Here is a 17,429-nt window from a genome sequence, read left to right as displayed (position 1 = left end):
GGTTGTACTAGTAGGATTAATCTCCTTGATTAACCTACCTTAAGCTTGTTCGCCTACAAGAAAGAAAATTTGTGGGACAAGTTTTTATAGTGAGAACTAACAACATTAAATCTAAATTTTGAATTTTGAATTTTAATTTGAATTTTAATTTTAAATTTTAATTTAATTTTAAATTTTAATTTTAATTTATTTTTAAATTTAATTTTTAATTTTAAATACTAAATACTAAATATAATAAATAAAAAAATTAAAATTCATTTAATTAACAAGAAGTGCTATTATAAAGTATAAGGATCTACTTGCATGTATTTAGATATTATAAAGCCATCTATATTTATAAAAGTAACGAAGAATGCTAATATATTCCAAAAAAAAAAAGAAAGAAAGAAAGACAAATGCTATTTGAACTTTAAAATACAAATCTTAAAACATAAATTTAAAATTTTAAACACACTTTTGTTTTTTAATTCTAAATTCTATATTTGAAATATAGATATAAAATATAATAAATAAAAAAATTAAGATTTGTTTAATTAATAAAGAATACATCCCTAAATAACGTTTAAGAATAAATCATAACTAATCTCTGCTATTGTTAATAACAAGTAATCTCTAAAACTATGATACATAACAAGAACTCTCCAATTTTAAAGGGATTCAAGGGTGAATGAATATGGAATCAAGAAAAAACAGATTCGACCACAGAATTGGAAAGTTCTTGACTTTAAATTGATTCCTTATCTTTATTATGTACTTCACCAAAAATAATTTACCAATTTTAACCAAGAACAATTATATAAATGTCTCATTCATTTAATATAGAAAGAACTAACTCTCTCTTATGATTTCAAACAAAATGTACAGTGCTCCATCTTTTACTCAATAAACTTTAATTTCGTAATTAACTCGAATGGTTATTATAATCCTTCTCAGCTCTCAAAGATAACAAAATATTGTCCTTTCAGATACAAAATAACAAAGAGATCAATTCCATTGCATTGGACAAAGAAGAAAAAGTAAAATGATTATCGAAAGAACAAAAAAAAAAGTTGATAATTGGTAGTGTTTTAAAATACTAGTTGTTTTGGAATTACCTGAAGTGTGATCTTCAGAGGACTTAGTAAAGATAGAAATGATATTTTTAAAAAGGTAGAAATGATATTTTTAAAGAACTCCGATACTCAGTAGTTTAAAGTTGAAAAATACTGAGATTAGAGTTGAAAAATACATGAGATAAAAGAGTATTTATAGAGTTTGAAATAGTAATCTAAGGGTCAAATAGTAACCTAAGGATCAGCTCTATAACCTTCCTCCTATCTTATTTTATCTTTTTCTTTTATCTAAAAGTTGTTAAAATTTTATCAAATAGTTATCTTTTTTTTCCTCCTATCTTGAAGTTGTTAGGTTGTTACGATCTCATATCTTAAATTTATGAGCTTGTTAATAAAGGCAGTTTTGATCCTACTAATTAATTGGTTCAATCGACTAAGTCGAACACATAGACTTATATAATTTTGGACTTTATTTATTTTTTAGTCTAACTTTAAATTTTGGATCAGAACATTAACACTGGTATTTAATGTTGATGGCATTATGAACCTACTATAAGTATTAGGATATGTGGCACGCCATCCATATATAATTATATATTGCATAAAGAAAAAAGAAAAAATTAATTATTGATAAATTTTTGGAATTTAATTTGAAAATAAAAAGATAAAGTAAGATGAATGTTTAATTATAACTTATGAGAAAAAACTAGAAAACAACGTTTATTTTTAATTATTCATGTGTCGTAGAATTATTCTCTCTAATATATGAATAAATTATGAAGCACATTTTTTTATTTCTAATATTGAATTAATAATAGTGTTTTTTTAAATTGTGAATGGTATTTTTTTAAATATAAAATGGCTTAATTTAAAGAATAAAAAACGAATTGTCTGATTTTTAAAAGGTACAAAAATCGAATCGTCTAATTTATGTTTTAAAAAATTTGGAATAGATCAAATTTGTGTACTTTAAATTTTAGGGTATAATTTATGTACTCTGAAAATTTTTTAAACACAAATGAAGATTCAATTTGTTTATCTTTCACAATTTTAAAAATACACAAAAAATTACAATATTAAAATATATCACACTTCTATATTTAAATTTTTTAGCCTATAAAAGCAGGCACTTTTTTTTTTTGGTCAGAAAGCAAGCACTTTTATATAGCTTTTTCTAAACATTTGATCATTTGGATTTTTTTATTTCTTTGTAGAATCGTGGGCTTGTCCTATAATTAAATAGCCAAAAATAAAAGAGATTCATTTTAAGAACTATATTGAATAATATATGAAAACCAAAGTCATAAAATGGGACATCCCTTGGCAACTACGCCTGAGGCTGTGGGGCATTTTGCTAAATAGCATTGGTCATCTGCCTCAAACCCCCACCATTTTGGACCATAAACACCATAGTTTTGGAGTGTAAAATACAACATCACACCCATGAAAGCAACGCCCGCATCCAAGGCGGCGGAGAGAATATAAGTATGGCGAGCCCACCATGCCTTAAACTTGTTATAAACATACACATTGAAAAATATCCCAACAATTATCCACATAATGTAGTTCACCGTTCTTGCCGGCGGGATGCCGCTGGCGCCTTGAATGATGAGTGGCATGTTGATGAGCTCAATCCACTTGTGCTCCGGGAACTTTCTAGAAAGTAGCCAAACCGGAACCGGAGCTAAAAGTCCGACCAGGAAGAACCAGTTCAACTCAGGATAGATTCCTTCCCTGGTGAACATTCTTCCAGGTCCTACAACGCCCCATATGATTGAAGCGTTGTAGAACACGTCGTCGCCGGGGCATGTCCAGGGACTACCGGCCGGCAAGAGTGATTCGTCGCAGATATGATCAACAGTTGTTAGAAGCCACCATCCGGTGCTAAAGCACACAATTGAAGCCACTATTGTGCTTGCCAACTAAACACCATACACCAAAATCATCCAAATCAGTTACTAGTATAAAATACATACTAAAATATAAATACATATTGAAAATAAATTAAATCTTCCGTGTATTTATTAACGAATATATAATAACTAATTTTAGTATACGAATAATATTTTTTTATAATAATTTTATGTGTGGATATATATCAAACAGAGCTTAACTTTTTAGGAGAGAATTTTTGTTTCAAAAAAAACTATAAAAATGGTATTCGAAAATTTAACAAAATAACTTTGAGAGTATAAACTAAATAACTCATCCAATGATTTAAACACACGATAAAAATATTTTAAATATCTTTTTTTTTAGGGACAAGTAGTTTTTGTATTTAGCAAATAATGTGTATTTTTTTATTTGAATATTATTTAAATATTTAGATAATTATTTAAAATATGCATATAAAAAATTAAAGCAAAATCCAATTTTGCAAAAAAAGTTCGGTCATTCACAAAAAAAAAAAAAGTTACTTAACGCAAAAGTATCAAATTTTAAGAGTGAAAAGATCTCACTTTTTAATAATACTCGTAAAAGTTTATTTTAAAATATAATCTCTAAAACTATTTTTAAAAATATATATTTAATATTTAGTTATTTTCATTAAAATTTTAAATATTTGAGTAACTTATTTATCGTTCCTATGTTTTAAGATTATTTTTGTCAATAATATTAATTTTTAGATATTATTTTAATAGCTTACTTATATACAATCATACTCATAAAGCTATCTAACCATTAAAAAAAAAATAGAATAAGTAATTTTGGTACAATAATTTGATAATACCAACCTGAACGATGAACATGGATTTTGGAGGAATCTTCATGTAGTGACCTAACTTGAAGTCACCAAGAAAAGCAAGTGCCTGTGACATGCTAATGTATCCATAGGTCTTGAAGGTTACATTTGCAAGAGGCTTTCCCGGGTAAATATATCCAATTATTAATTCTGTGATCACATTCAGTCCAATTTGCTGCATGTTATTATTCACAATAAATTAGTGAAATCTATACAATATTAATAAATTATTTTTTAAATTTTTTAAAAATAAAATAAAATTTAATTATTCTATTAATTTCTATAATTTTATCAAATTTTTAATTAAATTTTTATATATATTTTTTTCTTTTCAATTGAGTCTATATACACTTTTTTTAATTTTGTAATTAGATCATTTCTAATATAAAAAAATATTAGAGTTAATTGAATATTTCTCTATAAATTGAAAGTATCTATAATTAAGAACATAATTAAATCTTTGATCACATATTTTTTGAAAGAAATATTTTATTAATTTTAATATTTTTGACATGGTGGAAACTAAGGTGCAGTCAACTTCAGGTGAAGTTGATAATTGAGAGTTGTTAAATGATTTGATTGATTTGACTAAATTTTCATCTAATGACTCTCAACTATCAACTTTACGTGAAGTCAACTGCACCTGAGTTTTCACCTTTTGACATAGAAATAATCTAATTACAAAATTAAAAGCAGTGTAAAAAATTAATTAAATAAAAAAAAATATAAAAACATAATTACAAATTTAATAAAATTATAGAAACGAAAATAGTAATTAAACCATAAAATTAAAGGATAGTGAATATATATTACTGTGTTTGTTGTTGCTTGAATGACTCCAATTGGCAGAGTGAAGACCAATGCAATTCCTAGAGACATTAAAACTCCCCACCATGGAAGTTGGAGTTGCTTGCCAAAACCTTCACAAGTTATTAAGGCCATGACGGCCATTAGAACCAAAATGGAGACAAACCACCATTGAGGAACTTGCTTATAGTTCTTCTTCATGATTCTTGTATGCACATCTTCAACTTCTTCTCCTTTCAGTGTTTTTGTTGTCTTCCTCCACATCTGATATATTGTTCTATTCATATTTCATACAAGGCCATTATTACTTAAATTGTTAGATGATTTATCAAACATAATTATATGTATACAAGGCTTAGTTAATTAATTTATTATTTTTTTAATCAATGCAATTTGTTTGCTATATTAAATGTTGACTGAGTAAAATGTGACACACATACATCATCATTTAATTTAATAAAACAAACTAACATAAGAAATCAAAACTAAAAATCTTTAAATTAAAAAACAACCATTATATATATATACACTAAACCCAAATAATAATATTAGACAAATACAATGATATTACATGTTGTATATAAAAAATAATCATCTCAAATAGAAATACATATTTAGTATTTTATAAAATAAACTTTATTATATTATTATAAACATGTTTGATTATTAATCTACTACGACAAATTTAAATATTTTGATAGCTGATTATTTAATTTTACTAAAAAATATTTAAATTAATATGTATTTTGATGAGAAAATCTAGGAGCTAGCATTTTTGTTGAAATTTGACCAGCACTTAACTATAAAAAAGAAAATGATTAATCCTACACTATTAAATATCATCTCACACCATTGAAAATATTAACGATAGCTAATTGATAGCTAAACATCACAAATTATGCTGCCCCCTAGCATTTCTCTATTTTGATTATTAATAAGTATTTCCATTAGCATTATCAAAAACAAAAATTTGCATATTTTGTATTAAAAACTATATATATTGAATGGTAAGAACTCAATGCAGATAAACTACATGTGAAGTTGATAGCTAAGAGTCGTTAGATGATAATTTAGTCTAACCTGTCAAATTATTTAACACTCTCGACTATTAAATAGAATATAATGAGAGAAATTAAGGGATGAATCTTACTTTCCATTGAAAAGAATGACATGTGAAATAGTGGCAGTCAAACTAGCAAAGCTCAATCCATAGAGAAGTGCAAAGACAGCACTAACATAGAGCTTACTATAACTCTGATAACTCTCCAAGTCAATGTCAAAAGTCTTAACATTCAGAATCCTTGTCACATTGTATCTTTGACCAGAAAAGTCAAACGTGTGAGAGCTAATAAGAGGGAACCTCTTAGCATCAAAAACATTGTTCCAATAAGCAAGAGGAAGAACAACATAGATGAAGAAAACAAATCCAACCAACATGTTTGTGATTGCAAAGGCAGGGACAGCCAGAGGACTGCCTAGGAATCCAGCAACTGTGTTCCAATCAATCCCAAATGAACCAATTCCAAGTCCTTTCATGCCTGATCCTATTTGATGTGCTAAAATGGAGTCCTTAAATATTAAGCATAGTATAGAAACACTTGATATTGCTTGGAATAAGTAACCTGGAATTAGATAATAAGCAAAGCTTGCTCCAAATACCATCAAAAAGAATTGTAGCCTTGTTAATCCTTCTTTTGGCCTTTTCTCTTTCTCATGGAATGCCCTGTTATTTAAGCCCAACAATTAATTTAATTAATTAATTAATTAACACCTTTATAAAATATGAACTTTTATTTTTTTCTCTTGCATTGATTTGAAAATAATTTTCCTAATTCACTCAATGTATTGATTAAAAAAAACCAATTATTGTTGAGACTAATTAACAATATAATATATCTGGCTATGTTACAATGCAATTTTGACAACACTTAAAAAATATTGTTAAAATTAAGGAATTTTTTTTTATTATTTAAAAATATTATTTAATTTAAAAAATTAAAAAGTATTGTTCAAAGTGTTAAAAAAGTGTGATTTTAATTTCAGTAATATTTGTTAAAATTATATAATTACCATAATCAGCATAATAATAGTAATTATCTACTCCACCATAACACAAATTAAGTACTTTGTTAATTATTAGTTAGATTCTTAATCTCTAGCTCTTACACATATTAATTAATGGAACAAAATTTGCAAAAGGCTACCAAGTTAAATATAATGAAATAAATAAATAAATAAAATACCTGAATAGAGATACTTGTACAAGGTTAGAAGGCCACCACATGTAGGGGGAATCAACAAGGAATCTTCTAAAAATCCCAGCCCATCCATAACCAAGCATCTAAACATAAAATTCAAGGACACAATTAAATTAAAGTGCTTATTTTTTATATTAATTTTAATTAAGTTTAATTATTTTATTGGTCCTTATAATTTTATCAAAATTTTAATTAAATTTTTATATATTTTTTTATTTGGGTCCTTATACTGTTTTTAGTTTTATAATTATGTTAGTTTCATTTCAAAAACGTTAAAATTAACAAAATATTTTTTCCAAAATAAATACGCCAAAGTTTTTTTAATTATGAATATTTTCAATTTGTAAAAAAATATTCAATTAACTCTAATATTTTTTTACACTATGAAAGACCTAATTAAAAAATTAAAAACAGTGTAAGAACCCAATTAAAAAGAAAAAATATATAAAGACTTAATTATAAATTTAGTAAGATTATATAGACCAACCAAATAATTTAAATTTTTTTAATTATTATTGGTCTTAGAAATTAAATTAAATATTAATCAGAACCTGGGTTGATAATGCTAACATAAGAGCAGCCAATGGATGAATGCCTCTATGGTAGAAAGCCTTGACAATGGTGATTATGCCAATTGCATAAACACCACTAGATCCAGCACTAGCAAAGATTGTAATAAGGGCATGTTCTTTCAAAGTGAATGGGCCTGGATTCAATGTGAAATGCAATTTTGTCATGGGAATGTGAATAGGTTTTTTGGGAAGTGTTGCAGCCATGAATTTGCCAAGTGGGAATGCAACAATTTGAGCAGACATAGATGAAACAAAAAGAGGGTTGGTTCTGTAGCTGAAAAATTGATTCACAAAAGAAAGAACAACACATGACATGGTTCCAAGAACCCATGTTCTGAATGTTAGTGATGGTTGATTTGGATCATCAGTGATTGGCACTGTTAACTTCACTTGTTCAATGGGAGTGTCATTAACCTCATTAATTATGCCACCTACATATGTAACAATAATGGCAAACAACCATTTAGGTATAATTAATGTACTAGTACAAGGAAAAATCATGTGACATTTTTTTTTCCAACTCTAAACTTCAAATAACATTTAATAATGACGAAAGTTGCTGATTTTTTTAGGTTTAATTATTCCGTGACTTCTTATATTTTTATTAAATTTTTAATTAGGTCTCTATATATATATTTTTTAATTAGGTCCTTATACTATATTAGATTTTGTAATCAAGTCCCTATTGTGATAAAAACGTTGAAATTAATAGAATATTCAGTTGAACTATAGAAAATATTCAGTCAAGTGTTAGGCATATTCGTTTTGTTTAACATAATATTCTATTAATTCTAACATTTTTGTCATGCAGGGACTTAATTACAAAATCTGATATTATATGGGGATTCAATCGAAACGAAAAAAAATATAGAAACCTAATTGAAAATTTAGTAAAATTATAGAGATCAACAAAGTAATTAAACACTATTTTTTTATGACATTTATATATAAGTAGAGTCTAAGATATTTATGATTACGATAGCTAAATAACTTTAATAATATTTAAAAAATATTATTAATAATATTTGAAAAATATTGATTTAATTATTCTGTTGGTTTTTATAATTTTGCAAAATTTTTAATTAAGTTTCTATACTTTTATTCTTTTTAATTGAGTCATTGCACAAATTTTTTTTAATTGGGTCCTTGTACTTTTTTTTGCGTTTATTTAGGTCCTTGCACCAATTTTTTTTTAAATTGGGTCCCTATTCAATTAAACCAATTACGGTCAAGAGGAACCTAATTGAATAAAAAAATTGGTGCAATGACCAAATTAAAAAGAAAAAAAGTATAAAAACTTAATTGAAAATTTTGCGAAACTACAGGACTAATAGAGTAATTAAACTAAAAATATTATGAAAATTATATTTTTTAATATTTTTCTATTTTGATATTATTTTTTTATTTTTTAAATTAAAAATTATTATTTTAATTTTAACAATATTTTTTAAACCATAGCATGCACCTTATATAATACCATTAAATAAAAATTGAAAAGGGAACACATGGGACCTTTTAGGTGGGACTCTTATTACAGAATGGTCCATGAGATGGACCCATAACTAATCTTACCAAATTATCTTTTCTTCTCACTTCTCAAAGTCTATCTCATCCACCTTCATCACCACATGCATGGCCATCTCCTTATTCTTTTTTTTTTCAAATAATGATGATCAACTCTTATATATATATATATATATTTTCAAACTGGTTAGACTTAGAGTTATTATTGTATTATATACATATATATGAATATTTAAGGGTGAAGTAGTTGAGTCTTTGAATAGATAATGAATATATAAATACTATTATATATAATGGTGAAGGTGGAAACTCAGGTGCAGTAGTTGCAATTGATTTCACGTGAATTTGATAGCTGAGAACTGTTAGATGAAAATTTAGTCAAATTATCTAACGACTTTCAATTATCAACTTCACGTCGACTGTGTTTTCACCGATGGTGAATTATTATGGTGAGATCAATTAATTTCATTTGTTGCGATTGCTTGCAAAAAACCCATTAAATTTAAAAGCTCAAAGTATATGCATGATTTTTTTTTTTCAAGAAACAATTTTATTTATATAATAAACATCATCAACAACATGTAATTAACTAAACTAAATAAAATTAAAGAAATATGAGAAGAGTTTGGTGATTATAACATACCATCTACAGAAGAAACCTTGGATTGATGCTTCTCTACTTGAAGCCCGTTATGGACAACCTCAGCCATTGTTGTCCTAGTAGGATAGATAGATCTCCTAAATTAACCTTAGCTTCTTCGAAGTTGAAACACCAAGCTCTGTGTGTGTGTGTGTTTTTTTTTTCTCTCACTCTCCCATGCCTACCTTAGCTTAATTGTTCTCCTACAAGAAAGAAAGAAAGGACTATACTTATTATAGTACTATATAATATATATTGTGAATTTGTGGGACAAGCTTTTATAGTGAGAACTAACATTGGTTACTGCTTCCATTATTTTTGCCACGTTCTGTGGTCTCTATTCATTTTTTTTTCCATGACTATATATCTGAACCCTCTTAAGTCTTAATTAATATAAGAACAAGGTATATACATAAGACAACTACTTATGTATAATTAATACTGTTAGTTGCAGTTTTATGAGAACTTCCTAACATTGTATTTGACCCTTATTTTAACGTGGTAATGCTAAGAGGAAAAAAAACTCTAAATTTATCTTATTTAATATTTATTAATTTTAATTTTAACAAAAAAACTCTAAATTTAACTTATTTAATATTAAAATTAATAAATATTAAATAAGATAAATTTTTAACTATTTTTAACTAATTCTTTTGTTACTAAATATTTTTTATTTTAACGTTACTAAATTGTGATGCAACTTTTTTTGGTGACTAATTGTGATGCGACTTTAAAAATTAAATTTATTCAAGATATATAATTATTAGTATTCGATTAGTTAAAAAGGGTTCTCTTTTTAAATTTGAATAAATTACTATTTTGAATAATTTAGTCACCGATAATTTTAACTATAAAAGATGTAAACTAATTGTATATTTATTAAATATTAGGATAATTTGACAAAATTACCCGTTATAAGTAATAAGTATTTTTTTTTTCGAACCGCGACCAGATAAATATGGAGAAACTATGTCATTTGAACTATAGTTTATTGACAATAAGTATTTATTAAGTATCAAACTAGTTAAATTATTTATTTTTATCAAACTAACTTATTTTTTAATAGATATTGATTTAGTTTATATTTTTATTGGTAGAACTGTAATTGTTTACATCTTTTATTATACGATAGTGATTCTTTTAATTTTCACAAGAGCTAAATTTATTTATTTGTTCCATCTTATTTATTTAACTCTTCTTTTGAATTTAGAGACATTTTGGCCAAAAATCACTTTGAAAAGCTACTAATTTTACATAATTATATGCGTTGCCATCTCTCGCCGAATTTACCACTAATGCCTACTAATTTTTAGATGTAAATGATTTTACTGTATCAATAATAATAATAGCAACAACAGTAATAAGAGCAACACAAATACCACTTAAATTTTTATTAAAAGGGAGCCTAATTATATATATTCATCACCAAAGTTTTAAAGTTTGAAACACAACTTAAGGTAAAACACGTACAATAAAATTCTAGGTCTTATAACAAGGTTGAAATAGCCAGAATATTAGAAGAATTTTTTTTATTTTTAATGTTAAAATAAACTACTATGGTAACCTCTTCAGTAAAAAAAATATATTTTTATTGGAAAAAAATATCATTGAAAATAGAATAAAAACTTAAAGCTAATCTAAAACTCAAAAGACAATAAATTCATTAGAATATAACTAAAGAAATGAATTTAACTAAGGGGGGGGGGGGTTGATACCTATATTTTTAAGTATCTACTTACACGCATTTAGCTATTAAATTTTAAACACACTTTTTTTTTAAATTCTAAACTCTACATTTAAAATATAAATATAAAATATAATAAATAAAAAATTAAGATTTGTTTAATTAACAATAAGTACATCACTAAGTAACGTTTAAGAATAAGTCATAATTAATGTCTACTATTATTGATGATTAATATCTCTAAAACCATGATATGTAGCAAGAACTTACTTACCAATTTGAAAGAGATTCAAGAGAGGTGTGGGTTGGTGCTGACCAGGGACTGAATCTGGAATCAAGAAAAACAGATTCGACAACAGATTCTTCGCTTCAAATTGATTCCTAGAGAAGAGTTTGAGGCAGTGGAGGGAGTGGTTCTTAGATGATGCAGCTTCTCTTTCTTTTCTTCTTATGCCTTATCTTTATTATGTACAATTTACCAATTTTAACCAAGAACAATTATATAAATGTCTCATTCATTTAATATAGTAAAAACTAACTTCTTCTCTTTATGATTTAAAACAAAATGTACCGTGGCTCCATCTTTTACTCAATAAGCTTTAATTTCGTAATTAACTCAAAATGGTGTGATTATGATTATAATCCCTCTCAACTCTCAAAGATTGTTTCTATGACTGCCACGTTAAAAGGGCCATTTCCATCTTTTTGTTACACGTAGATGCACTTTTTTTTTAATAAAATAATTTTTTTATTTAAATAATTAAATAGTTAAAATTTAAAAAATAATTAAAATTTTTCGAATTATTTAAAAACATTTTGTCCTTTAAGTATATTATTATTATTATTATGACAAATGACCAAAATAAAATAATTGAGTTTTAAAATTACGAAAAATACAATTTTTACAGTTTAAATATGAAGATATAACTTTCTATAAATTTATGTAAATTATTGATGGAGTCCTACCATTTTTAAATACACATAAATTGTTGCTGGAGTTCCATAATTTATGTCAGAACATATTTGGCCAGAAATCGTGGTAGAGATTCCACGTCCTACCACGGTTCCTTTGAAGATAGGAGATATGCATAAACCTTAAAATTCCTACCACAATTTATAACCAAATACATTATAAGCGTAAACCGTAGAATTCCAACAATAATTTATATATATTTAAAAATCATAGAATCCCAATAATTTACATAAATTTGTAAAAAATTGTATTTTTGTATCTAAAATATAAAAGTTATATTTTATAATTTTAAAATCTAAATATTTTATTTCAATAATTTGTCATTATTATTATTATTATTATTATTATTATTATTATTATTATTATTATTATTATTTAGCAGAGTTATAGAAAATCTCCCTATTCCCTAGATACAGCTTGCCCATGACCAGCATCCAGAAAAAACGAAAGGAAACAATAAATGAAGAGAGACAATTGCAATAATAACGCTGAAATTAGTGAGGCAAATTTTTGTCCTCATCACGCCATATATTGTCCTTTCAATACAAAATAACAAAGAGATCAATTCCACTGCATTAGACACAGAAGAAAAAGTAAAATCATTATCCCAAAAGAAAAAAAAGAGCTTTGGTAGTGTTTTAAAATACTAGTATTTGATATTTTATGGCATTATGAACCTACTATAAATGTTAGGATATGTTCATGCCATCCATGTATAATTATATATTACATAAAGAAAAAAAACTAGTTATTGCTTAATTATAATTTTTGAAAAAAAAAACTATAAATCAACAATTATTTATATGTGGTTTATTATATTCTCTCTAATATATGAATAATAATAAAAACAAGAAAAATTAGAAAGAATATTAACAAATATCAACTAGAATATATTTATTTATATAATAAAAATAAATTACTAAAAATATAATCAAATTCGATTTATATTAATATTTTATTTTTTTTTCGAATTTGAATTCATTTATTTTTTGCGATTCTATGTTTTCAACATTAAGGAGTTGCGGGTTTTTTTCTACCAATTGGGGCCCTCCCTTTACCACCCCATGGGGATGATCTACAGGGTTCATAACTACTCCTCTTACTACAGGACGCTTACCTGTTATTCCTCAGTAGCTCATTGGTAGAGCGGTCGGCTGTTAACTGACTGGTCGTAGGTGTAGAAAAAACAGAAAAATGATAACAAAAGACTACAAAAAGAGTAGTCTAGGAAATTTCTCCTTTGGGCGGATGTAGTCAAGTGGATCAAGGCAGTGGATTCACTAATGAAAGCAAACACTTTTGAACTCAAGTGGACTGTACATCTTTTTTTACCAGGATATCCATCTAACTAGACAATAATCGGACGCTACAAAAATACAAAATGGATGACCCTCTTAAACAAATAAATACCATTATCATCTTCTAGTGAATATAAAATTTGGAAGAGATAATTAAAAAAGATAAATCTTTATTCATTTTTGTCAACTTGTGTTAATGTAGTGTACTATACACTTATGCATTTTTTTTTGGGTCATAAACAAAACCTTGTGTACAAGCAAGCACTTGTACATGGCTTTTTTTATAAAGACTTGATTCTTCCTATTAAGCTTTTTTATTTGTAGAATCGTGGGCTTGTCCTATATACTAAGACCAAAAGCAAAGTTTTTGTTTTTCCAACAATTGGTTTTATAATATAAACCAATCTACTAATCAAATTGGCCAAAATCTAGCCCCCAAAAAAAATTGGCCGAAACCAGTCTCAGCGACGCTGAGGGCGTCTCGCTATTACCAAAGCCACACTGGCTCTGCACAAATTTGATTATTAATTTATTACATGTTTGGGAAAAATATGAGGATTGGTTTTCCAATTTTCTCTCCGTACACTATTGTTGCATTAGCTAGTGACGCCATCCTCCACCGCAATGAGAGGTGGGTATGTCCGAGGTGGACACTCAAGATCTCATGAACCAAAACAGAAACAAACGATGGAGCTAGAAAACACAGAAAGAAAAGGAAAGAAAGTAAGAAGGGCTGAAAAAGAGGAAGGGTTCACTGGAAGTTTGTCCCTAGTACCAAGAGAGAAAGACTGGATGATAGAGGAAACAGAGAGACAAGTAGTCTCTGCTCCAACAATCCGAACCTTCAGTGAAGCAATAAAGGGAGGCTTAAAGCCAGTCAGGGAAGCGGAAATGGAGGATGACGAGTTTTCCTCAACTGAAGAAGAAGGGGATAGCTCGGAGGAGGAAGAGGAATCCGAACAAGAACAGAACCGAAGAACTATGGAGAAGAGCCAGCAACTAGATATCAGGGTGGAAAGAGTGGATGGAATTGTTAACTTCGTCCTTAATGAAGCTGCATTGAAGGCATTAAGACATCCCTGGTGGGATACCTTAATCGTGAAATTACTAGGGAGGAAAATCTCGTTACCGGTCCTCAGCAGAAGATTGGAGACAATGTGGGTGAAGCAATGAAGTATTGAGGTCATCGACATAGGTAATGACTTTTTCATCGCCAAGTTTTTCTCACAGGAAGACCTAGACTTTGCGCTAATAGGAGGCCCATGGAGAATTTTCGATCACTATTTAGCCATTAGGCCATGGAAACCAAACTTCAATCCAGTTGAAGCCACAGTAGATATTATTGCAGCATGGGTGCGATTACCCGGTCTGGCGATTGAATATTATGATGAAGAGATACTCAAGAAGATTGGTAATGTGATTGGTCAGACTATGAAAGTGGATGTGAACAGCACAGAGAAATCAAGGGGAAAATTTGCGAGGCTATGTGTGCAACTGGACTTTACCGCTCCCCTGGTGGCGCAATACTCCATTAATGGAGTGAAGTATGGAGTGGAATATGAAGGGTTATACAACATCTGCTTTGTCTGTGATATGGTGGGACACGAGCAAAACAACTGCCCAAAAAAAGTCACAGTTGAAGAAACCCAGAAAGATCCACAACAAGCGGCCATGGAGGAGGGAACGAGAGTAGAAAAGACAGGAAGTGGAAACGATGGAAAGGAAAAGGGCAATACTGGAATTGGCACAAAAGAAAAGGGTAAAAATGTAATAGGAGAAGGGAACAGTGCCTATGGACCCTGGATGACCGTCCAACGAATAACACGTGGTAAGAGGGCAGTAAAACAAAATACTGAAGCAGGTAGTGGAGGCAAGGGTGAGACGAGTAGTAGAAATACGATTGGAGAAAATGGTACGAATGGTACGAGGTATCATGTTTTAAGAAATATGGAGGGGACCAGCCCTGATGACCACAATACGGATCATGCTAATCATTTGAGAGAAGAGAACGTCACCTCCAAGGGAAAGAAGAATAATGTTGAGAAAACAGTAACTATTATGGAACAACACCAAACTAAGCCCTTTAACCAGAAAAAACCCCAAGCCAACAAAAATAAACAAGACACCAAAACAGCCCAACCCAAAGAAAAAACACAAACCATAAACCCAAAACAGAAAAACGAAAATGCTACCCAACAGACCCACCCTAAAAACCCAACAGAACCCCAACAAAAAATGACCATCACCCAAGAGCAAAATAACCTGATCTCTGCCAGCCTTGATTCGGAAAACACACAAGAAAACCACCCAAGATGCAACACCTGCGAACCCCAGAGCACCCATGAGACAACCGTGAATACACCACAAGATGCACATTTGGAACAGGAGATCGTCCCAGAAAAAATACAGGGTGACGAAATAATGGAAGAAGTTATGGAACCAGACCCAAAGCCTCCAGACCTCAACTCCATTGAAACAGAGGTAATGCTGGAAGCAATAATAAAATATGAGGAACAACAGCAACTATCTCACAAGATGATAGAATATGAACTACAAGATGAAGTGCAAGAGGAGGGTATGCAACTTGCAGATGACGAGGAGATCAGAAAATGGAGGACATGCACTTGAATGATTAAGATGGTAAACACCTTCCCTATTATAACCTCAATGATTATTTTGTCGTGGAACTATAGAGGGGCGGCAAGCAGTGCTTTTTGTCGCACCTTGAAGGAATTTGTTGGTATGCATAAGCCTAATGTAGTAATATTGCTAGAAACCCGGTGTAGTGGTGAAACAGCTGAGAGAACTATAAGAAATTGTGGATTTGACCATTGGCACATTAAAGAAGCAGTAGGGTATAGTGGTGGAATTTGGGTTATGTGGAAGGATCCTGACCTAGTGATCAATGTCATTGAGTCAAAACTTCAGTATGACCACATGAAAGTTCGTAGTAGAGATGAGAAGGAGTGGCTCTTAACTGCAGTGTATGCCAGTCCACATGAAAATAAAAGACGGGAGCTGTGGAATGAATTGAAGGGCGTTGGAGGGAGAATGACAGAGGACTGGTTAATGGTAGGAGATTTTAATAAAATTTCAGATCCATCAGAAAAGAAAGGGGGAGGAAGAGTGGATACTAATGCCTGCAGACGATTTAAGAACTGGATAAATGAATGTGCCATGATTGATCTTGGGGCAGTGGAAAACCGGTTTACCTAGAAAGGACCAAAGTGGGAGAATCTGGACAGGGTGTTCAAAAGGTTAGATCGTGCAATTGCAAATGCAGATTGGAGATTAAGGTTTTCGGAGGCGCGAGTCGATGTTTTGACTAGGATGAAATTAGACCACCACCCGCTTCTCATAACCACTAATCCAGGGGTTGGAAGAAGGAGGGAAAAGCCTTTTAGATACGAGGCTATGTGGAGTAGGCACTCAGAATTCCAGGACTTTGTGAAGCAAAATTGGAATTATAATTATCAAAACAACAGAACTCTGGAGACATTTTCCAATGAGCTCCTAAGATGGAACAAAGAAATTTTTGGGCATGTGGGAAAACAAAAAAAGAAGAATAATAAATATAATAGCTGGAATCCAGAAAGCTGCTAACTACGGAAAAATGCTTTTCTGGAAGAGTTGGAGGAGAAACTAAGAAATGAGTTAGAGGAGTTGTTAGATAGAGAGGAAGAATTGTGGAAGCAGAAATCACGGGATCAATGGATGATAGATGGTGATCGGAACACAAATTATTATCACACTAAAACCATTTTTAGAAGAAGAAGAAATAGAATTTTGGCACTAAAAGACAATGACGGGGTTTGGACTATGGAAGAGCAGAAGCTGAAGCTTAAGGTCGTGGAGTTCTTCCAAACTCTGTATGCAAA

At 29.3% G+C, this 17,429-nt stretch overlaps 2 protein-coding genes across 2 annotated transcripts; one reads left to right on the top strand and one right to left on the bottom strand.

The window, feature by feature from the left end:
• Positions 1-2,315: 2,315 nt before the first annotated feature.
• On the bottom strand, positions 2,316-12,284 carry LOC112701801 (oligopeptide transporter 1). The gene is made up of 8 exons (XM_025752563.3): positions 11,555-12,284; positions 9,600-9,799; positions 7,412-7,863; positions 6,846-6,943; positions 5,753-6,325; positions 4,609-4,879; positions 3,788-3,970; positions 2,316-2,974 (listed from the first exon to the last, which is right to left on the bottom strand). Exons 2-8 carry the CDS (start codon positions 9,664-9,666, stop codon positions 2,354-2,356), a joined length of 2,265 nt encoding a protein of 754 aa, XP_025608348.1. The 5' UTR covers positions 9,667-9,799; positions 11,555-12,284; the 3' UTR covers positions 2,316-2,353.
• A 3,904-nt stretch (positions 12,285-16,188) lies between these two features.
• Positions 16,189-16,767, top strand: LOC140174538 (uncharacterized). Its single transcript, XM_072199826.1, has one exon. It carries the CDS (start codon positions 16,189-16,191, stop codon positions 16,765-16,767), a length of 579 nt encoding a protein of 192 aa, XP_072055927.1.
• The last annotated feature ends 662 nt before the right edge of the window (positions 16,768-17,429 follow it).

The sequence above is a fragment of the Arachis hypogaea genome, chromosome 7 (assembly GCF_003086295.3).
Source record: "Arachis hypogaea cultivar Tifrunner chromosome 7, arahy.Tifrunner.gnm2.J5K5, whole genome shotgun sequence".
Classification (NCBI taxonomy): Eukaryota; Viridiplantae; Streptophyta; class Magnoliopsida; order Fabales; family Fabaceae; genus Arachis; species Arachis hypogaea.
This window is presented reverse-complemented; position numbering and strand designations above follow the sequence as displayed.